Source organism: Cetorhinus maximus, chromosome 8, assembly GCF_964194155.1.
Source record: "Cetorhinus maximus chromosome 8, sCetMax3.hap1.1, whole genome shotgun sequence".
Taxonomy (NCBI): Eukaryota; Metazoa; Chordata; class Chondrichthyes; order Lamniformes; family Cetorhinidae; genus Cetorhinus; species Cetorhinus maximus.
Window position 1 is genome coordinate 61,369,318 of NC_135886.1, and position 17,670 is coordinate 61,386,987.

The 17,670-nt window shown below is 46.5% G+C and overlaps 1 protein-coding gene and 1 long non-coding RNA gene across 3 annotated transcripts in view; one reads left to right on the plus strand and one right to left on the minus strand.

Annotated features, from left to right (window-relative positions):
• Positions 1 to 17,670, minus strand: part of btk (Bruton agammaglobulinemia tyrosine kinase) — a 183,525-nt gene that overhangs the window by 85,776 nt on the left and 80,079 nt on the right. For both annotated transcript variants that reach the window (XM_078546919.1, XM_078546920.1), the window contains 2 exons: positions 17,428 to 17,507; positions 7,554 to 7,681 (listed from right to left, as the gene is read on the minus strand). In XM_078546919.1, the coding sequence (XP_078403045.1) occupies positions 7,554 to 7,681; positions 17,428 to 17,507 (208 nt within the window). The remainder of the gene's footprint in view (positions 1 to 7,553; positions 7,682 to 17,427; positions 17,508 to 17,670) is intronic.
• LOC144683668 (uncharacterized) lies at positions 1,897 to 3,251 on the plus strand. The gene is made up of 3 exons (XR_013577310.1): positions 1,897 to 1,969; positions 3,088 to 3,138; positions 3,220 to 3,251. It is a non-coding gene; the product is annotated as an uncharacterized LOC144683668 (long non-coding RNA).

Below are 17,670 nucleotides of genomic sequence, written 5' to 3' on the forward strand. Positions count from 1 at the left end.
CTTGTCTGTGAGGCGTACATAGCAGTACATTGCAGACATTAAATTGGATGATTCCAGCAGAGCTGACTTTGGCGGTTTCACAGTTGGTTTGGAGATACTTGGTTCTGCAGGGTAGCTGAAGAGGCTGTCCTATCTCCTTTTTGTTTGTGACTTGTGCTGAGGCTTGCCTCCAGCAACAGAGAGAGAGAGAGAGAGAGAGAGAGAGACTCTGCCTGCAACTGTAGGAGTGACTAGTTGGGTCTTCTTGTGCTGTCACTCTCACAGCACACACTGCACTGCTCTGCATCTAGCTTTTTAACCCATTTTCCTTGTGTATTCCATGAGGGGAAATAGTCGTCCTGCATCGATCTCAGAACTATTTACACATTCTGAGATATAAATCAACAGGAGATGGATTTTTGGGTGACTGCTGAGGTATGCAAATCAATCTTTTGTCACAGAAGATTACAAATCAGTCTTTTGCATCTTTCCTATCTCCCTTTCAAGTGTCTCTGCTTGAAGCAGGCCATGACACCTTTTCAGGTGGGTGTTAGGATGCAGCAAAGGTGCGGAGAGTGTCCAGGAAAGCGGCGGAGGGGGTGCGGGTCTCCATGGAAGCGGGGGAGGTGGAGTGTCCATGGAAGGTGTGCTGGGGCGGGGGGTGGGGTGCCTTAGATAGAGAGGTTGATGGCGTTGACAGTGGGGTCCTTGAGGGAGAACTCAGGGTGCTGGTGATAGAAGGGAACAGTCACAGTCAGAAGGAGAATTGGGATGCGGAAGTGTGGAAGACCAGGGTGAGAGTCTGGTAGATAAAGGTCTCTTCGGGTGGATCGCAAAGGGGGTCAAGACGGTGGAATGGATAATGGGAGGGGGCAGAGTCAGGGTGGGTATGGGGACAGTAATGGGGCTCAGCTCTGAGGGGAGAAAAGGCATGTGGAGGTGGATCGTGATAGGATCCAGGGTGACGCGGGGAGGTTCAAGGGTACAGAGAGGAGAGGAATGGTGATATTGGGTGAGTCTATAGTGATGGGGAGGCGGGGGGGCGGGGGGGGGGAGAAATTGATGGGTGACAGGAGGAGCGTAGAAGATGGTGGAGTGAGTTTGAAAGATGATACGCACCATTTTTCCAAACTGATCTTGACCACGCAGTTAGTCAATCAGTGAGATTCTAGGTGGAGTTCAAGGTCAGCACAAGTGGCTGACCCAAGGACACCCTCATAATTATGAGGCAACTGGATTTCAAAGATGCTCAGTTGCGTTCTCCTGTCTATGATGGAGGCCGCATTGCAGCAGGTTTGTTCTTGACTCATTGGTCTCATCGAGATCAACACAAGGCGTGGAGTTGCCATTCATTCTGTGCTATTTGCAATCGGCTGCAGTCAGGAACAGAGATGAAGGGAGGGAGGGAGGTGGATGCTGGTGGGGGGGCAGACAACTCACGACTCCAAACCTCCATCCTCCAGGGTGAATGGTCAAGGCTGACAAGGGATCATGTGGTTAGTCTTTGTATGCTGCCAAGATCTATCTAGAGTTTTGAGGTAGTGGAGACAAGTAGAAAAGTATCCATGTGAGGCTTCTTGCATTTGGTTCTCATCATCCTGATCAAAGAGCAATGTCTCCATACACATTCATGTATGGATGGGAGGAGCACCCATCTCTGGTCCTCCAGGATGTCTTTTATCTGGAAGGGATGGGGTGTCTAAATGGAGGCCAGGTGAAGGGCTTAGCACTGGCCTGCTTGCTTTGAGATGGTGGGAAACCTGTAAACGACATGCTCACTAAATATATTACTTCAAATTGTTCAAACATCCAAAGAGGCGATGATGATGCAGGCTGCAGGCAACCCTACCTGGGTGATGGCTCTCATCCAGGTGAAAGGGAAGGCCCATCACCAGTTGGCACAGGGCCAGGCGGATAAAGGGCCTGAGCAGCAAGAGGCAGCAGGGCCTTTAGAAGGTCAAGAGGCTGGCAAACATGGAACACTGCAATGGTAAGCATTGGCTCGACCATGGGTGTATCGCAGGTGGTACTCTTATCTAGAGATGAACGAAAGGCAGTGCCAGAGGTGCCTTTATGTGTCTCTGGATGAGGTTACTCACATCTGCGAGATTCTCCAGTATGAGCTGTGTCCCCAAGGACTCTGGAGGAGAAATGCGGAGATCCTGGCCTGCATTGAGTGAATGTGTTTCCGGATGTCATTTAAATATGGTACCAGGGTCTTTGACCCCTTGAGGTAATGGTGGACCGGGCAACTTCCTGCCTGCCCCGCTATGAAATTTGCCAAGTTCCTCACGGATGCATAATGAATGAGCTCAAAAGCTGAGAATTGTGTATGTTCACCCGCCCTACTGCCCAACGGGAATCATGCCAACTATCCTGCCCGCCACTGCGCTTAGTCTCCAAAATGGAAAATTCCGCCCACAGTCAAAAGGCAATGCGAGCAGATGGCCGTGGAAGTCAATGTCAGGAGTCAAGTCTGAGGACTTGCATACAGTGCCTCAGGACATTCAACAACCTCGCATGAGTGGTCAAGGTCAGTGAATGCATCTTCAAATACCATCCCCTAGCAACACACTGTTCAATTCACCAAAACACCATCACCCACCTACTCATAATCTCTACCAATCAGGGTTCATGTGCTCCACATCACCCTCACACACTTCACACTGCTGCAAGCCTCACACCCACATCTTGCACTTTGTGCACAATGCCAGCTATTCAACCATGATAGCCACATCACACAGAATGCAGCACACTCACTGACACACTTCCCTCTCTCTTGCGGGATAAGGTAGCCCCACAACCGAAGGCAGCAGAGGCTACAGGTAGGGCAACCGACACACCTACACCTTCTAACACCTATGGAAGGGATAGTGAGAACCATTAGATACCCATTGCTGAGGCACTGGTCAGTGGTGTGACTGAAAATATTGAAGATGACAGTAGCCTCAGACCTAATCCTCCTCCTCATATCCCACCTCCCGCCTCATCCCACATTCTCTTCTGATTTTCAAGCTGTAGATGGTGTAAGCATACGCCTCTTACATCGCTTTCACCTCCCCCCCACCACTACAACCTGACTTTACCCTTGTGCCTTTTTCTTTTCAGATACCAAAGAAGTGTAAACTGGTCAGGAACTGGAGGAGCAGAAAGAAGAGGGTGATTATGATGACACAACACCGTTATTTGATTTCATGCTCACAGTCATCAACTTAGACACTAAGGGCTGTATTTTCGCAGAGGCGAGCTGACTCCGAAGGCCTTTAAAGATGATGGACATGACCTGAATGTGGAAGTCCTGTCCCCATACCCAGCAGATCCCATTTTTGCCGACGGGGAAAGGCGGGGGTGGGCTGTGAATCACACAGACGGGAAATCCGGACTCAGCAGAGCCATTTGAAATTAATATTGAGTTCAAATAGACCCTATTTTGGCTGCTCCAAGGACCTTTGCCCACAATGTGGGAGTCATGAATTGATGGAGGAGGCATAAATGCTCTTGAAGGGCAGATAAACTCTGTTTAAGTGTCATGATCTGAAGTTATTTAAATCCCCCATCCTTTAAATGTACAAAAAACAAGCTACAGCTGTTAGAGTGAAAAAACAAAACATGCACGGCCAGAGTACATTTATAGATAGGCCATCTGGTGTAGTTTATAAAAAAAATCATCTGTACCTGCAGTTTCAATGGATTTCACTGTTGATAATTCCCAACGGCCGTTATTACAGCTGAGCGCATTACCAATGCTTGGCTGAGTCTCAAAAACTCAAAAATCACTATTCTCAGCTGGGAGTAGGGGTGTGCTGAGTTCACATTTGACTGACAGTTTTAAGAGGCTATTAAAGAATTAGCTGTCTTTGATGTGGTTGTTGCATAGAAGTTTGATTGTTTTTATAATACATTGACCACTTTAGGGGATGTAAAATCTTTGACTGGGATTCATGAATAAGAACTTTTTTTCTGTATCAAATGTGTAAGTGTGAGAGCTCTCTTAGATTGTTAGAAGTTTTATTTTTGTCTCCACATGACTCCTGAAGTCTGCCCTTAGTGGATACTGTGTGAAGAGCTATTGAGGGTGCATGTGGGGGGGGGATGAGGTGGCATAGGGGTGTGAGTGGCCATGAAGTGGCATTGGGTACATGAGAGGGCATGGGGATTGGGCAAGTGAAATGAGGGGGCTTAGGGGATGGGTGGGGTGGGGTGAGGGATGGAGGGCCTAATAGCCTTTTATAAAATTGGGTCAAAGACTCAGAGAACCAAGGCGTACCTTCTAACCACACCACCCACCTCCGCAGCTGCCCCAGAAGGCAGAAGATCCAACTCGATCACACGGCTACCTCCACCCCCACCCTCCCATCCCCCTGAGCAAAAATCATATGTGTGGCAGTCATTTCCATGGAAACAGATATGCTGAGACCAGTTTCACCCCTCCATGCTGGAAATCCAGCCCTAACACTGCATGCATCTTATAGGGTAGATCAGTGTGGAATATACATGTGGTGAGTCTCTGGGTACAAGTGAGCTCCAGCAAAGGCGTTGACACACTGGCAGTGATGGGAAAACAAATGTTCTCATCCTGAGATAGGACAGCAGGTTTGTGCTGCATGGAGCCACTGCTACTGCCCTGGGGCAGTAATAATTTGGAGGACATATTCCTGGACTGCTTTACGCTGCAGGATCATTTGCATACTGTAATCCACAGTCATGATGGCAGCAGTCTGAGTCTGCATGGCAGCAAAGCAACCTTGCATGTCAGCAATCCACTGTAGCACTCAGACTTTGGGTGGCTTCTACTTCTGTTGCAATGGAAGCTGTGATATCGGTCATCAGACATGGCATCATGGTTGGGTCTACAATTGTGTGGATGGAGTTTTGGTCACCACTTTCATGCTGGAAAGGACAGGCTGCAAACTCTGTGCAAAGCCCTGTGGCCAAGTTGGTGCTGGACTTCTCCATGTTCCGTGCCATTTTACACAGATTTTGCAGTGCAGCAAGCATTTGGGTGTGTCCACCCATCAGCCTTCATCTAGAAAAACTCAGCAGTTCTGGCAGCATCTTCTTTGAGTTATATTGGATTCGAAATGCTAACTCTGTTTCTCTCTCCACAGATGCTGCCAGGCCGGCTGAGCTTTCCCAGCATTTTCTGCTTTTATTTCAGATCTCCAGCATCTGCAGTATTTTGCTTTTATTTTAGCCTTCATCTGGAGCCTGACCCATTGAAATGCTCATCTCCAGGGCAGGGCACAAGGATAATGCAGATACCAGCTCAGCAGAGGGTGAGGTCAAACACAGATTCTCTTGCAGAGGTCTCAGATGGGCACTTTGATGGGGCAGCCTAGAATGCCAAGGGATATGCACAATGCAATGCTTGGTGAATTGGGAAACTTCCAGAAAGCTTACAGTCAATGCCAAGAACATGAAGGGGTCCAGGAATCACTTGATACAGGGCTTGTGCCCAGCTTGAAGTCCATCCTTTTCCTGTACGACAGTGATGGCCAACTCCATGGCAGAACTTGCAGACAAAACCATAAAACAGCAACTGATGGTTGATGTCTCAGCTTCCATTGCAGCACAGGCAGTAGCTGCCAAGTGCTGCAGTGAAAGTTCAGATTGTTGTCATGCAAGTTCAGACTGCTACCATTAGGACTGTGGATTACAGTCTGCATAGGGGAACACCAGAGGTAATGAACCGTGTAGGAGAGCGAAGAGAAGCCATTGCAAGTGATTCTCTGGCTATGCTTAGATAGATAAGAATCGAACAAGGAGAGAGTAGTCACACCCAGCTGGATAACAATGGAGAGGCGGTGGAGGAGGATGGTGTGGTCGACTGTGAAAGACTGCAGACAGGTTGAGAAGAGTAGGGAGGGAAAGTTTACCTTTGTCAGTGTCATTTGTGACTTTGATAAGAGCAGTTTCGCTACTGCAACAGAGGTAAACTTGATTGGAGGGATTATAACATGGAGTTCCAGGAAAGATGGGAACAGATTTGGGAGGTGACAACACGTTCAAGGAATTTGGAGAGGAAAGGGAAGTTGAAGATAGGACAGTAGTTGCAAGGATGGTTGCTCAAAGGTTAGGTTTTTAAACAGAGGAGTGGCAGATTTGAGGAGTGGTGGACAGAACCTGACAGTTAACCATTAATACCATCACCTAACATGGAAGCCAGAATGGCATAGTGGGAATAGGATAGAGAGAGCAGGAGTTGGATTTTATGGACAAGATGAGCTTGGAGAGGTCATGAGGGGAGATAGGAGAGGAACTAGAGAAAGATGTGAGTTCAGGGCTAGGACAAGTGGGAACATTAAAGAAGGTTTAATGGCCCGATGGGTTAGTGGAAGAGGGGGACATGGCAGAGGCAACTGATCGAATTGTCTCAATCTTAGTGACAAAAGATTCCATGAGCTCTTCACGCTTGGAGGTGAGGGTGGAGGGGACAGAAAGAAATGGGTTTAAGAAGACAGTTTGCAGTAGGGAAAAGAAGTCAGAGGTTATCTTTGCATTCCAGAATGATCCTAGAATAATGACTAGCTGAAATAGCTGAGAGCAGGATCCAATAGCACTTTAAGGGGTTCAACCAGATCTGGCATTGAATGGCTAAAGCAGTTATCTGCTAAGTCCTTCCAAATCTGTGCCCCTTGAACATAAAGGAGTGGAAATGACGGCCGTACCCGAAAGAGAGAGTTTTATTCAAGACTAAAGATTCAAAGCTAGAGTGAGGATGTTGTTGAGCAGATGCAGAAATGTTGTAGTAAATGGAAGGATAAAGGTCCAGGAGTTAGGTGTTTGAAAGTGCAGATGTAAGTGGAATGGGAGAGTTTTTCTCCAGATGTGGACACAGAAGGAAGTAGGGTCGGATGGCGGGAGGGGGATATGGCTGGAGAGTACTACGAGGAACTAATCAGAGCTGATCTTATCAATGATTGACACAATGGGAGCGGAGCAGCCATGTGAAAGAGGCAAGGAGTTGCCTGTAAATAGGTGATGTTTCCATTGAATTCTGGGGTTGGGGTTTTCCTGCTGCCGAGCATAAGTTGAGCTGTGCGAAGTTAAGAGAGGGAGATGGCTGAAGAGTTGAGCTCCAAGTGTCACCGCTATCATCAAATCAACATTAACACTCATTGTGGTCATGATCTACTTGTTCTGCATCCATCCAGCAGAAATTCAGTATGCACATGCACACCACACAGGAGGTCAGCACAATTCACACACCCCCACCCCATAATGTGTGTGCATACCACCAATGCCATTTTGGAGCTCTGCGGGCGCTCGTGATGCCCAAAATCTAATGAAGCTAATTTCTCGCTCAACATCTTCCAGACAATGCAAACCGGCTCAGGTTCACAGAATCAGCACCCGTCTGCCACAGTAACTAGCATTTGAGTCAACATCCAGACGGTGCTGAGTGCTTCACTGGGTAATCACACTGCCCAGTTCTGAATAAACAGAGCGGCAAGGAGCCAGACTCAATCCCTGGAATCTGTTGACCTTACTGACCCTGGCCCGGTGATATGAGGGAGATCCCTCCACTTGCCCTTCTCTCCTCCTCCCCCTCCCTGAGGTTTGGCTGAACATACCTGCTGCATTGTGCTGGTGATAGTTGATCAGTTCTGGGATCGAATTGAAGGTGTGTTTCTCTGCAAGGTAGTACTGGTTGGATGGCGTCGTACACACAGTGTAGTGTTTGACTTTTCCACTCTGATCCCTGAAATGTGGCAGACAGTACAGAGTGAATATAGAAGCAGTATTTTAGTAGTTTCAGTTCAGTCTCTCGGACACCAGATAATATTTAACCCAGGTACATCACTCATAAAACAAGGAGTCAGGAATGTGATGGAATACTCTCCAATTGCCTGGATGAGTGCAGCTCCAATAATACTCAAAAAAGCTCAATACCATCCAGGACAAAGCAGCCCACTTCATTGGTACCCCATTCACAAACATTCACTCCCTCCACCACCAACGCACAGTAGCAGCAGCATATACCATCTACAAGATGCAGTGCAGGAATTCAGCAAGGCTCCTTTGACAGCACCTTCCAAACCCACGACCTCTACCACCTAGAAGGACAAGGACGGCAGATAGATGGGAACACCACCACCTGCAAGTTCCCCTCCAAGCCACTCACCATTCTGACTTGGAAATATATCGCCATTCCTTCACTGTCGCTGGGTCAAAATCCTGGATTTCCCTCACAAGCAACACTGTGGGTGTGCCTACACCACACAGACTGCAGCGGTTCAAGAAGGCAGCTCACCCCCATCTTCTTGAGGGCAATTTAGGGTGGTCAATAAATGCTGGCCTAGCCGGCAGTGTCCAATCCCCAGAATTAATGTTTCTTGAAAGGAAAGTGAGGTGTGATGTAGTGGGTTTGACCTTCAGTGGACTTGTACTTGCATTGAGGTTAAATTGAAGTGATGAACCTTCTCCACTTCCTTCAGGTTGTCCCAGGTATAACGAATTTTGGGCACATTGAATTGGTTGTGGGCCTACAGTACTGCCCACAACAGGATACTCTACCGATAATCTCATTGCCGGGGACACAGGAAATCTAATGCAGGAGACTTAGAATGATCGGTCACGCTGTTGTAATGGGGACACTCCTCTGAGGCTGTGACTTACTGTGGTGTTGAAGTAGCTGGAGCTTCCAGGATGAGGGCACTCAAATAGAGGCAGAGGACCCATCTGACCCTCTACAGAACTATTGTTCAGCAAACAATAGGTTTTGGGTGACAAACAGGTCCACAGTAAGATTACCAACTCCCCTCCATTTGGCAGAACCTTTACAAAAGGGACTGTTCCTCCAGAATCCTGTGCAGAAGGACAGTGCCAATCATTCCCTGAAGGGTGAAGAAGAAAAGGTATAATGGAGGGTTGGCTTTCCCAGGGTTCATTGAGCCTGTGAACACCCTCTATCAAAACTGTAGGAACTTTGCTTTTAGCTGGGGAGGGGCGGGGGGGCTGTGGGGGGGTTTCAAGCCATTTGGGAATTGGCAGCTATCAATAGCTGTGAGGAAATATTTCCAAATCCCACAGTCAGGTAGATTGTGAAGAAAAAAGATAAATATAGAGAAACAGCAGAAAATGAAAAGTAGATAAGATGTGAACTGTGATAGATACAGGATCATAGAATCTTGTAGCATGGGAGAAGGCCATTCAGGCCATCATGTCTGTGCTAGCTCTGAGCTTTCCAATTCACCCCCCTAATCCCCCCACTTTCCCCACAGCTCTGCAAATCTTTCCTTTATAAAGTATTTATCCAATTTCCTTTTGAAAGTTATTATTTAAACTGCTTCCACCACACTTCCAGACAATGCATTCCAGATCATAATTTGCTATGTGAAAATTATTTTCCTCATGTCAGCTCTTGCCAAAGCAAGCCTGTCTTTTACCTCAAATCTGTGTCATCTAGTTACAGGCCCTTCTGCCACCAGAAACACTTTCTATTTATTTATTTTATCAAAATATTTCAAGATTGTGAACACCTTAAACAAATCTCTCCTCAGCTCCCTCTGTTCAGAGGAGTCCAACCCCAGGCTCTCCACACAACTGAAGTCTTTCATTGTTGGTGCCAAACTAGCAAATCACTTCTACATCCTCTCCAAGGCCTTGGCATTCTTTCTAAAGCATATCAGATTTGGACACAATACTCCCACTTGAGGCCAAGCCACTGTTTCATTAAGATTTAACATAACTTCAGATAAATGCTAGAAATACTCAGCAAGTCTGGCAGCATCTGTGGAGAGAGAAACAGAATTAATGTTTCAGGTCAAAGAACCTTGAGAGCCGAAGGAAGATAGAAATGTAACTGGCTCTGAGCAAGTAAAAGGGGGAAAGAGGGAGTGGGGAGGAAGAGCAAAAGGCAAGGTCTGTGATAAGGTGGAGAATGGGAAAGATTAACTGACAAAAGTTATCATGGCACATTAAATCCTGTAGGTGGACTGCCCACCCCCTACTCTTCGCATGTCCCCGACACAATTTTACCAGCAGCAGGGGCAGCTCATCCACCAGTGGGCCAACTGATGTCCTCAATGAGAAATCAATGCCCACTTAAGGGCCTCATCCCACCGCCCCCAGGTTTTAACGGGCGGTGAGGGAGGCCCCCAGCTGGCAAGTTTCAGGGGAAACTCTCCTTAACGAGCCCCCTGAGCTCATTAGATGCCCCCCTACCCCAGGTTTTATGCACATCCCCCTTCCCCAGTTGCCCTCCCTCCATGGCCTCTCCCAACCCACCATGCCAGGGTCTGTCATCTTGGCACCAGCGAGACCTACTCAAATGATCCAGTGCCACACATCCAAAGTGCTGGAGAGTTACTGGCCTCTAATTGGCTGGTAACTCTCTGAGGGGGCACTTGCTGATCTAGAAACTGCTAAATGGCAGCGAGGCAGTTTGTGTTCCCATCAATGGGCTCCCCTGCACCCCCTGATGTTTTAGCTGGGGATGTGTTGCGGAGAATCCAGTGCCTTGTGTAATTCAGCCCATTATGTGGTTGAGGGAACCATTCACTTTATCGGCTGTTTCCTCTCTTCCCTCAGAAATTATAAACTCCACCACAAGGTGATGCTAGACATCAATATCAATATCATTCCCAAACATCCATACTCAGGATTGCCACTTCAGGGCAGAAAGGGAAAATGTGCCTCACAAGGGAACATCTCTTTCCTCTCCTTGGTGCCAGCTGGTATGGCTGGGCGAGATGCTGGGCACTGGATTTTAGTGGCAGAGGGAGTCGGAGCTTTCTGTTCCCCCCCTTCTCCTGGCCCCAGTCTCCAATATTGAGCTCAACGCGAATGCACAATTAGTGGGATGGGGGGGTTGGGGGTGGAGGTGCAAATAGTTAAACCAATGGGAACGCAAAGGTAAAAAAAAATAGGATTGATGTGAGGGAGGGCTTTGGGTGGGGTGGGGTGGGATTACGCACTGGGGTAGTCACCCATCAACCAACATCACTAAAACAGATTGTCTGATCATTATCACCTTACTGTTTGTGGGATCTTGCTGTGCACAAATTGGCTGCTGCACTTCCTATATTACATCAGGGACTACACTTCAAAAGTATTGCATTGGCTGTAAATTGGGGTGTCTGAGGTCCTGAAAAGTGAAAAATATTTTTTTTTGCCTTAACTTTGGGAGTGTTAGAAATGAAGGGGGAATTTCCAGGCTATATAAAACCAGTCAACATTTGCTTGATGCAAATCAGCTGGTTATTAATGGTCGGGGAAAGCAGACTGGTTGCAACCCAGTTGAAGAGCAGTTCCAATGCCATGCGGCTTTTTGTACAAGCTGGTGAACATCGTCCCTTTATTGGGAATCCAGGTGGTATGGTCTAGAGCCCCATCCAGTGCAGCTATGTCAATGAGAGTCAGAGAGCAGGCAGGGTGGGTGAGGAGATGGCAATCAGGAAATGCCAAGTGTAAGGTTGGTAAGGCTGTTGAGTTGTAAGTGTTGGACCAATGGACGGGAGGAGATACATAGTACTCAGAACACATTGACTAGCACACAGCCCACTAGTCTCCTGCCATTAAATAATGGAATTGTGGCAGAATGCCCAAATCGTGCTGCTGACAGGCAATGTTCCCTCGATTACAGCAACAGCACGAAGAATTAGCCAGTAATGGTAAAATCAGAGAGGATCCTCCCAGCTCAAAGTCCACTGCTGGCTCCAACAGGGAGCCAGCAGTGGACCCCATTTAAATCCTGTCACAGGCGAGTTGTCATTTTAATCAGTAAATACATCCTGCAATGCTGCTAGGCACTGACTCTCGCTGAAGCTTGGCACCAGAACGAGTATTTCACTTCTCTTTTCACACTACCAGCTTATCCCTTCCAGTTACAGGAGATAACTAGCAAGCTGCAACTAACGGAGATAAACACAACCTCAAACTCACATCTGGATGTCCAATATTAGCTGTTCAAAACACCCACTTCAATTTGAGATTTATTTTTGGTGCTTATCAAGGTGAGAATTGTCAGTGATGTAGAACACCGTCCCCATTATACACTCCCAGGACAGGTACAGCACAGCATTAGATACAGAGTAAAGCTCCCTGTCCCCATCAAACACTCCAAGGGCAGGTACAGCACAGGGTTATATACAGAGTAAAGTTTCCTCTACATTGTCCCCATCAAACATTCCCAGGACAAGTACAGCACGGGGTTAGATACAGAATAAAGCTCCCTCTACACTGTCCCCATCAAACACTCCCAGTACAGATACAGCACGGGGTTAGATACAGAGTAAAGTTCGCTCTACACTGTCCCCATCAAACACTCCCAGGACAGGTACAGCACGGGGTTAGATACAGAATAAAGCTCCCTATTCACTATCCCCATCAAACACTCCCAGGGTAGATACAGCACAGAGTTAGATACAGAGTAAAGCTCCCTCTACACTGTCCCCATCAAACACTCCCAGGGCAGGTACAACACGGGGTTGGATACAGAGTAAAGCTCTCTCTATGCTATCCCCATCAAACATGCCCAGGGCAGGTACAGCATTCCCTACTCTATCTCACTTTTCATTCTCATCCTGAAACCTGAGAATGCTCCCAGCTTAAGTGTTAATGTCCCTAGATTTCTCTATTTTGCTGTTTTATTGGGAATCTTTTTTTTTTACTCATTCTTGGGATGTGGGCTTCGCTGGCTTGGCCAGCATTTATTGCCCATCCCTAATTGCCCTTGAGAAGGTGGTGGTGAGCTGCCTTCTTGAACCGCTGCAGTCCATGTGGTGTAGGTACACCCACAGTGCTGTTAGGAAGGGAGTTCCAAGATTTTGACCCAGCCACAGTAAAGGAACGGTATATTTCCAAGTGAGGATGGTGAATGACTTGGAGGGGAACTTCCAGGTGGTGGTGCTCCAGACAAGGCCCTTGTCCTTCTAGGTGGTAGTGGGTTTGGAAGGTGCTGTCTAAGAAGCCTTAGTGAATTCCTGCCGTACATCTTGTCGATGATACACGCTGCTGCTACTGTGTGTCGGTGGTAGAGGGAGTGAATGTTTGTGGATGTGGTGCCAATCAAGCGGACTGCTTTGCCCTGGACGGTGTCAAGCCTCTTCAGTGTTGTGGGAATATGTTACCATTTAATTACTTCATTTCCTATTTCCCATTTCTTCGCTAACTCTGAAGCAGTGAAAAATTCAATTTCTTGGAATTTGATTCAGACTGTCAGGGGCCCAAACTATAACAAACAGGTTTTAATTTAGAAGCAGGCTATGTCATTAATCTTTGGCCACCTCGCAGATCCCTATAACTCATTTAATGAAAGATTTTTTTTGAGGAATCAAGATCCAGGTTTCTCACATTCCACAAACAACTAGCAGTGATCAGTACTCACACTTGCCTCACCTTTGCAGGTTTTCTTTTAATCAGTGTGAAAGTTTTTGTGTTTGGGACAATTAGGTTTACAGCTCTCACACATTGTGGGTAATTTTAACTGGGTGGTGCTGTAAAACGAGTGCTAGCGAATTAACCGCCTGTCATACACACTTTACAATGAAGTTTTTGGAAGGAAAATTCAGGCAGGGTGGAGATTGAAAGAACAATTCAACAGCACACTTATTGCACCCTCGTCCAAACTTAAAAGGACAATACTTGTATTTGAAAGTTTGCTATGTTGTTGGTGAATTCTGTCCCTTGTTGAAACAGAGAACCTCCCACATCCAATGTCAAAACCTCTTTTAATGCTCTCCAAAATTCAAAGCAGAAGAGGTCAAATTGTGACCCCTTTCATCACGATTAAAACTCCTCAGCCACCTCCTGACATAAGGCCATTGTTTCCATTGTGGGAAATCTCTCCATAGGGAAATGTTGATGCATGTCAGACAGTGACTCCTTCATTCCATGCAAATTGACCTTTCATGATTGCACGTAGTTGGAAACTCAACCACATCGATTCCAACATATCCAGGAAGTTCAGAGAGAAATATATAAACACATAGGAATCAAAGATGGAGATGGAGGAATACATGCTGGTGGATTGGAGGTGGAGGGGAAGAGACACAGAGGAATCAGAGGTGGGGAACAAACGCGGAGACTCGTGTGGCACAGTGGAATTAGAAATGGGAAAAAAGACACAGAAGGATTGGAGATGGAGGGCTAGAAACTAAGGATTCTTTAGAAATGTTGTCCTTTGTTCATTCTTAGAATGTGAGTGTCACTGGCCAAGCCAGCATTTATTATTCATCCCTAATTGCCCTTGAAAAGTGAGCCGCCTTCTTGAACCGCTGCAGCCTATGTGGCGAAGGTTCTCCCAAAGTGTTGCATAACATCTTAGCTAAAATAGCTTGTTTTTCCCACTGGTTCCTCAACCTGCTGATCTTGAATACATTCCATGAACTCATCTGCCACACTGGTACTGCCCAGTCTATATGAAGGTTAAAGTCCCCCATGATTTCAGTGTTGCCCTTTCTACATTTGCTTTTAATTTCACAATTTATTCTCTAGTCTACACTACACTCTGTTAGTGGGGGCCTATAAACAACTCCCATCAATGTTTTCTACCTCTTGCTGTTTCTAGATATACTGAGTTAAGGTCCTCTCTGTCTCCATCCCATCCTTTATTACCAGGACTCCCCATTCTCCTTTTCCATTGTATCTATTTCTTCTAAAAATTAAATATCTTGGAATATTTACTTTCTAACCTTGGTCAATTTGCAACCACGTCTCCACAGCGACAATGGGGAGTTGATAGTATGGTGGTAATGTCATTAGACTAGTAATCTAGAGGCTCATGCTCTGGGGACACAGGTTCAGATCCCACCATGGCAGCTGGTGGAATTTAAATTCAATTAATAAAAATACAAAATCTGGAATATAAAGCTAATGTCAGTGATGGTGACCATAAAACTATCATTGATTGTCGTAAAAACCCATCTGCTTTTTGGGGAAGGAAACTTGCTGACCTGTGACTCCAAACCCACAGCAACGTGGTTGACTCTTAACTGCCCTCTGAAATAGCTGAGCAAACCACTCAGTTCAAGGGCAATTAGGGATGGGCAACAAATATTAGCTTTGCCAGTGATGCCTGCATCCCATGAATGAATAAAATATATTAGATCAGAACTATTAATTTCTATATACAAATTCTTCACACATTCAGATATAATGCCTTTAGATTTGCTATTTTTTGCAATTTTTTTCTAATTTTCCCTGATGTCACCTTAGTCACTACTGCCCTATTAACTTTGTTACTCTCATTGTCCCTTCCTAACCCATTCTGCTTATTTTTACCCAAAACACCACTAGAGCCTTGATATCTATCTTGCTGCTTCTGAATTCAATATTTCCTGAATCTTCCCATCTCCTCTTTATTAGTTCAAATCATGTCTATGATCACAAGTACATCAGAACATAAGAAATAGCAGCAGGAGTAGGCCATTCAGCCCATCAAGCCTGCTCTGGCATTCAATAAAATCATGGCAAATCTGATTGCGGCCTTAACTCCACTTTCCTGCCTGTTCCTTGACTTTAGCCAAAAATTTGTCCAAATCAGCCTTCAACGTATTCAATGATCCAGCCTCCACTACTCACTGAGGAAGAGAATTCCAAACGCTAACGAGCCTCTGAGAGAAGATAACATGAAAATTGCAGCTCGTCACTGAGTGCAGCTAAAGACAGGGGGCTGCATTTTACACGTCCCTGCCGGGCATGTTTCTGGTGGGATGGCACGTAAAATAGGGTGGGAACCCGTGGGAACCCTCCCACCGATTCCCAGAACTCATCCCCATAGTACGGGCAAGGGGGGGAGGGGGGTAGGCCGGTGCAAAATCGGCAGCCCGCCTGCCATATTCAAATAGGTAATCAAGGATCAATTAGGCTTGTTACCAAGCCATTTGACCCTGATAATACTCTACCTATGCCACAAATTGTTTGGCACGGGCAGCCAGGTGGGAGTGGACAGCCTGATTTTTTTTAAGTGAATCCTTCAAAGGGTGGGAAGGAAGTTCAGTCTGTGGGGGCCGCCCTTTGCAGAACAGTGGGCAGCTCCCTAATACTGAACCTCCCCTTTCTTCCTAAACACCCACCCCAGCCCCCCAACCTTCTCCATGGCCAGCCAAAACCCTCCCTCCCTAAGACCACAGACTTACAGGCTTCAGTAAGGGGAGCCCTGGGCCTTCTCCCTTCTTCTTCTTGCAGTCCCAGCAGTGGCCACTAACGTGCTCTTGGCGTGCTGGGACTGATGGAGCTGCCGGCCAATCGGATTGGCTGGCAGCTCCGGATGGCAGGGGCTTCCTCCCCAGTGAGGGGCAGAATGCCCAAATTGCCCTTGTTAAGCCCACCTGCAGCACCTCTTGGCAGTGGACGGGGGCCATCCAGACCAGAGTGTGAGCTTGGGAATTTGGTGATTGAGGGAATTTTAAGGGTTAATCTCGTTCTAAAATTGTCTACTCTACATTTAACTGCAATTTACTGTTAAAGTTAAGTTTCTTTCGGTCTTAGTCAGGGATAAGCTCCCTACAGATGAGGCAGCTGCAATTGGTTAGTTCGGTAGCCAGTTTGAACTGGTTTCTCTAGCCAGCAGTGCTGACTCATCTCAGCTAATGTAAATACAGGCTCACTAAGCACACAGTGTAAGCAAGCAGAAAGGTACTCTACTGCCTTGGTTACTCGATTCACCAGGACACTGGTCCCAGCCCAGTTTAAGTGGAATAAAAACAGGAAGTGCTGGAAAACTCAGCAGGTCTGGCAACATCTGTGGAGAGAGAAACAGAGTTAACACTTCGAGTCCATATAACTCTTCTTCAGAGCTCTCTTCTTCATTTTAAGCGGAGCCCATCCCAATGGAACAGCTCCTTCTCATCCTTGTTTTGAAATACCGCAATGACTTCACCCCCTCTGTGCATGTGCATTCCCGATTTCCTTCGATGGCGGCCATGCCCTCCGCTGCCTTAAGTAGAATCAAAGCAGAACTAGAGGACACAGTTGCGGCTTGATGGGGGTAAATTCAACATGAATCTGTGGATATTTCACTGAGTGAGTGGTCAATCCATGTAACTGACTCCTTAGGGAGATGATGGTAGCAGTTAGAATTGATTCATTCAAATATGAAATAGATTTCTTTTAGAAAATAACATTTGGGCTACATTTTGAGTAATTTGGGACATGACATGCGGTGAGTGTAACAAACTCGGGAGGAACAGGTGAGTTTGGACCTATGGTTCCTAAAGCTCTCCCCCCCCTTCCCACCTTGGGGGTTTTCCTCACCTCATGTCTGGGTCAGTTGTAGACTCATTGATAGAGATTGATCGCTGTGATTAGTCAAAAACTCCATTATCATTGGATCATGGGACTGCCGGGTGCTAGAAGGTGAGTTAGATGGACTGTGGTCTATTTTCATTCAACAATTCCTTTGTCTCATTGTAAATGGGTTGGTTGAGGTTGGGGCTTGTTGGCCAGTCTCCTGTCAGAAGTTTGGTATGTTGTTAAGCAATTGAATGGCAGAGTTTGACCTACCCTGTTGCTTTGCTGAACACAGACATTGTGTATTTCCCAGCCTGGCTCGAATTCCTGAGAAGGAATGCACCTTCCTTACCCTAGAAAAGAAACACAGATTACTGCACTGAGAGGCGAGCAAATCGCAGAGAAAACCAAATATCTCCAAATCTCAGAGATTCAGATCTTTAAAAAAGCAATAAAGAGATAAAAGCAGAAAATACTTTTAATAAGAATATGAGAAACAGGAACAGTAGACCATTC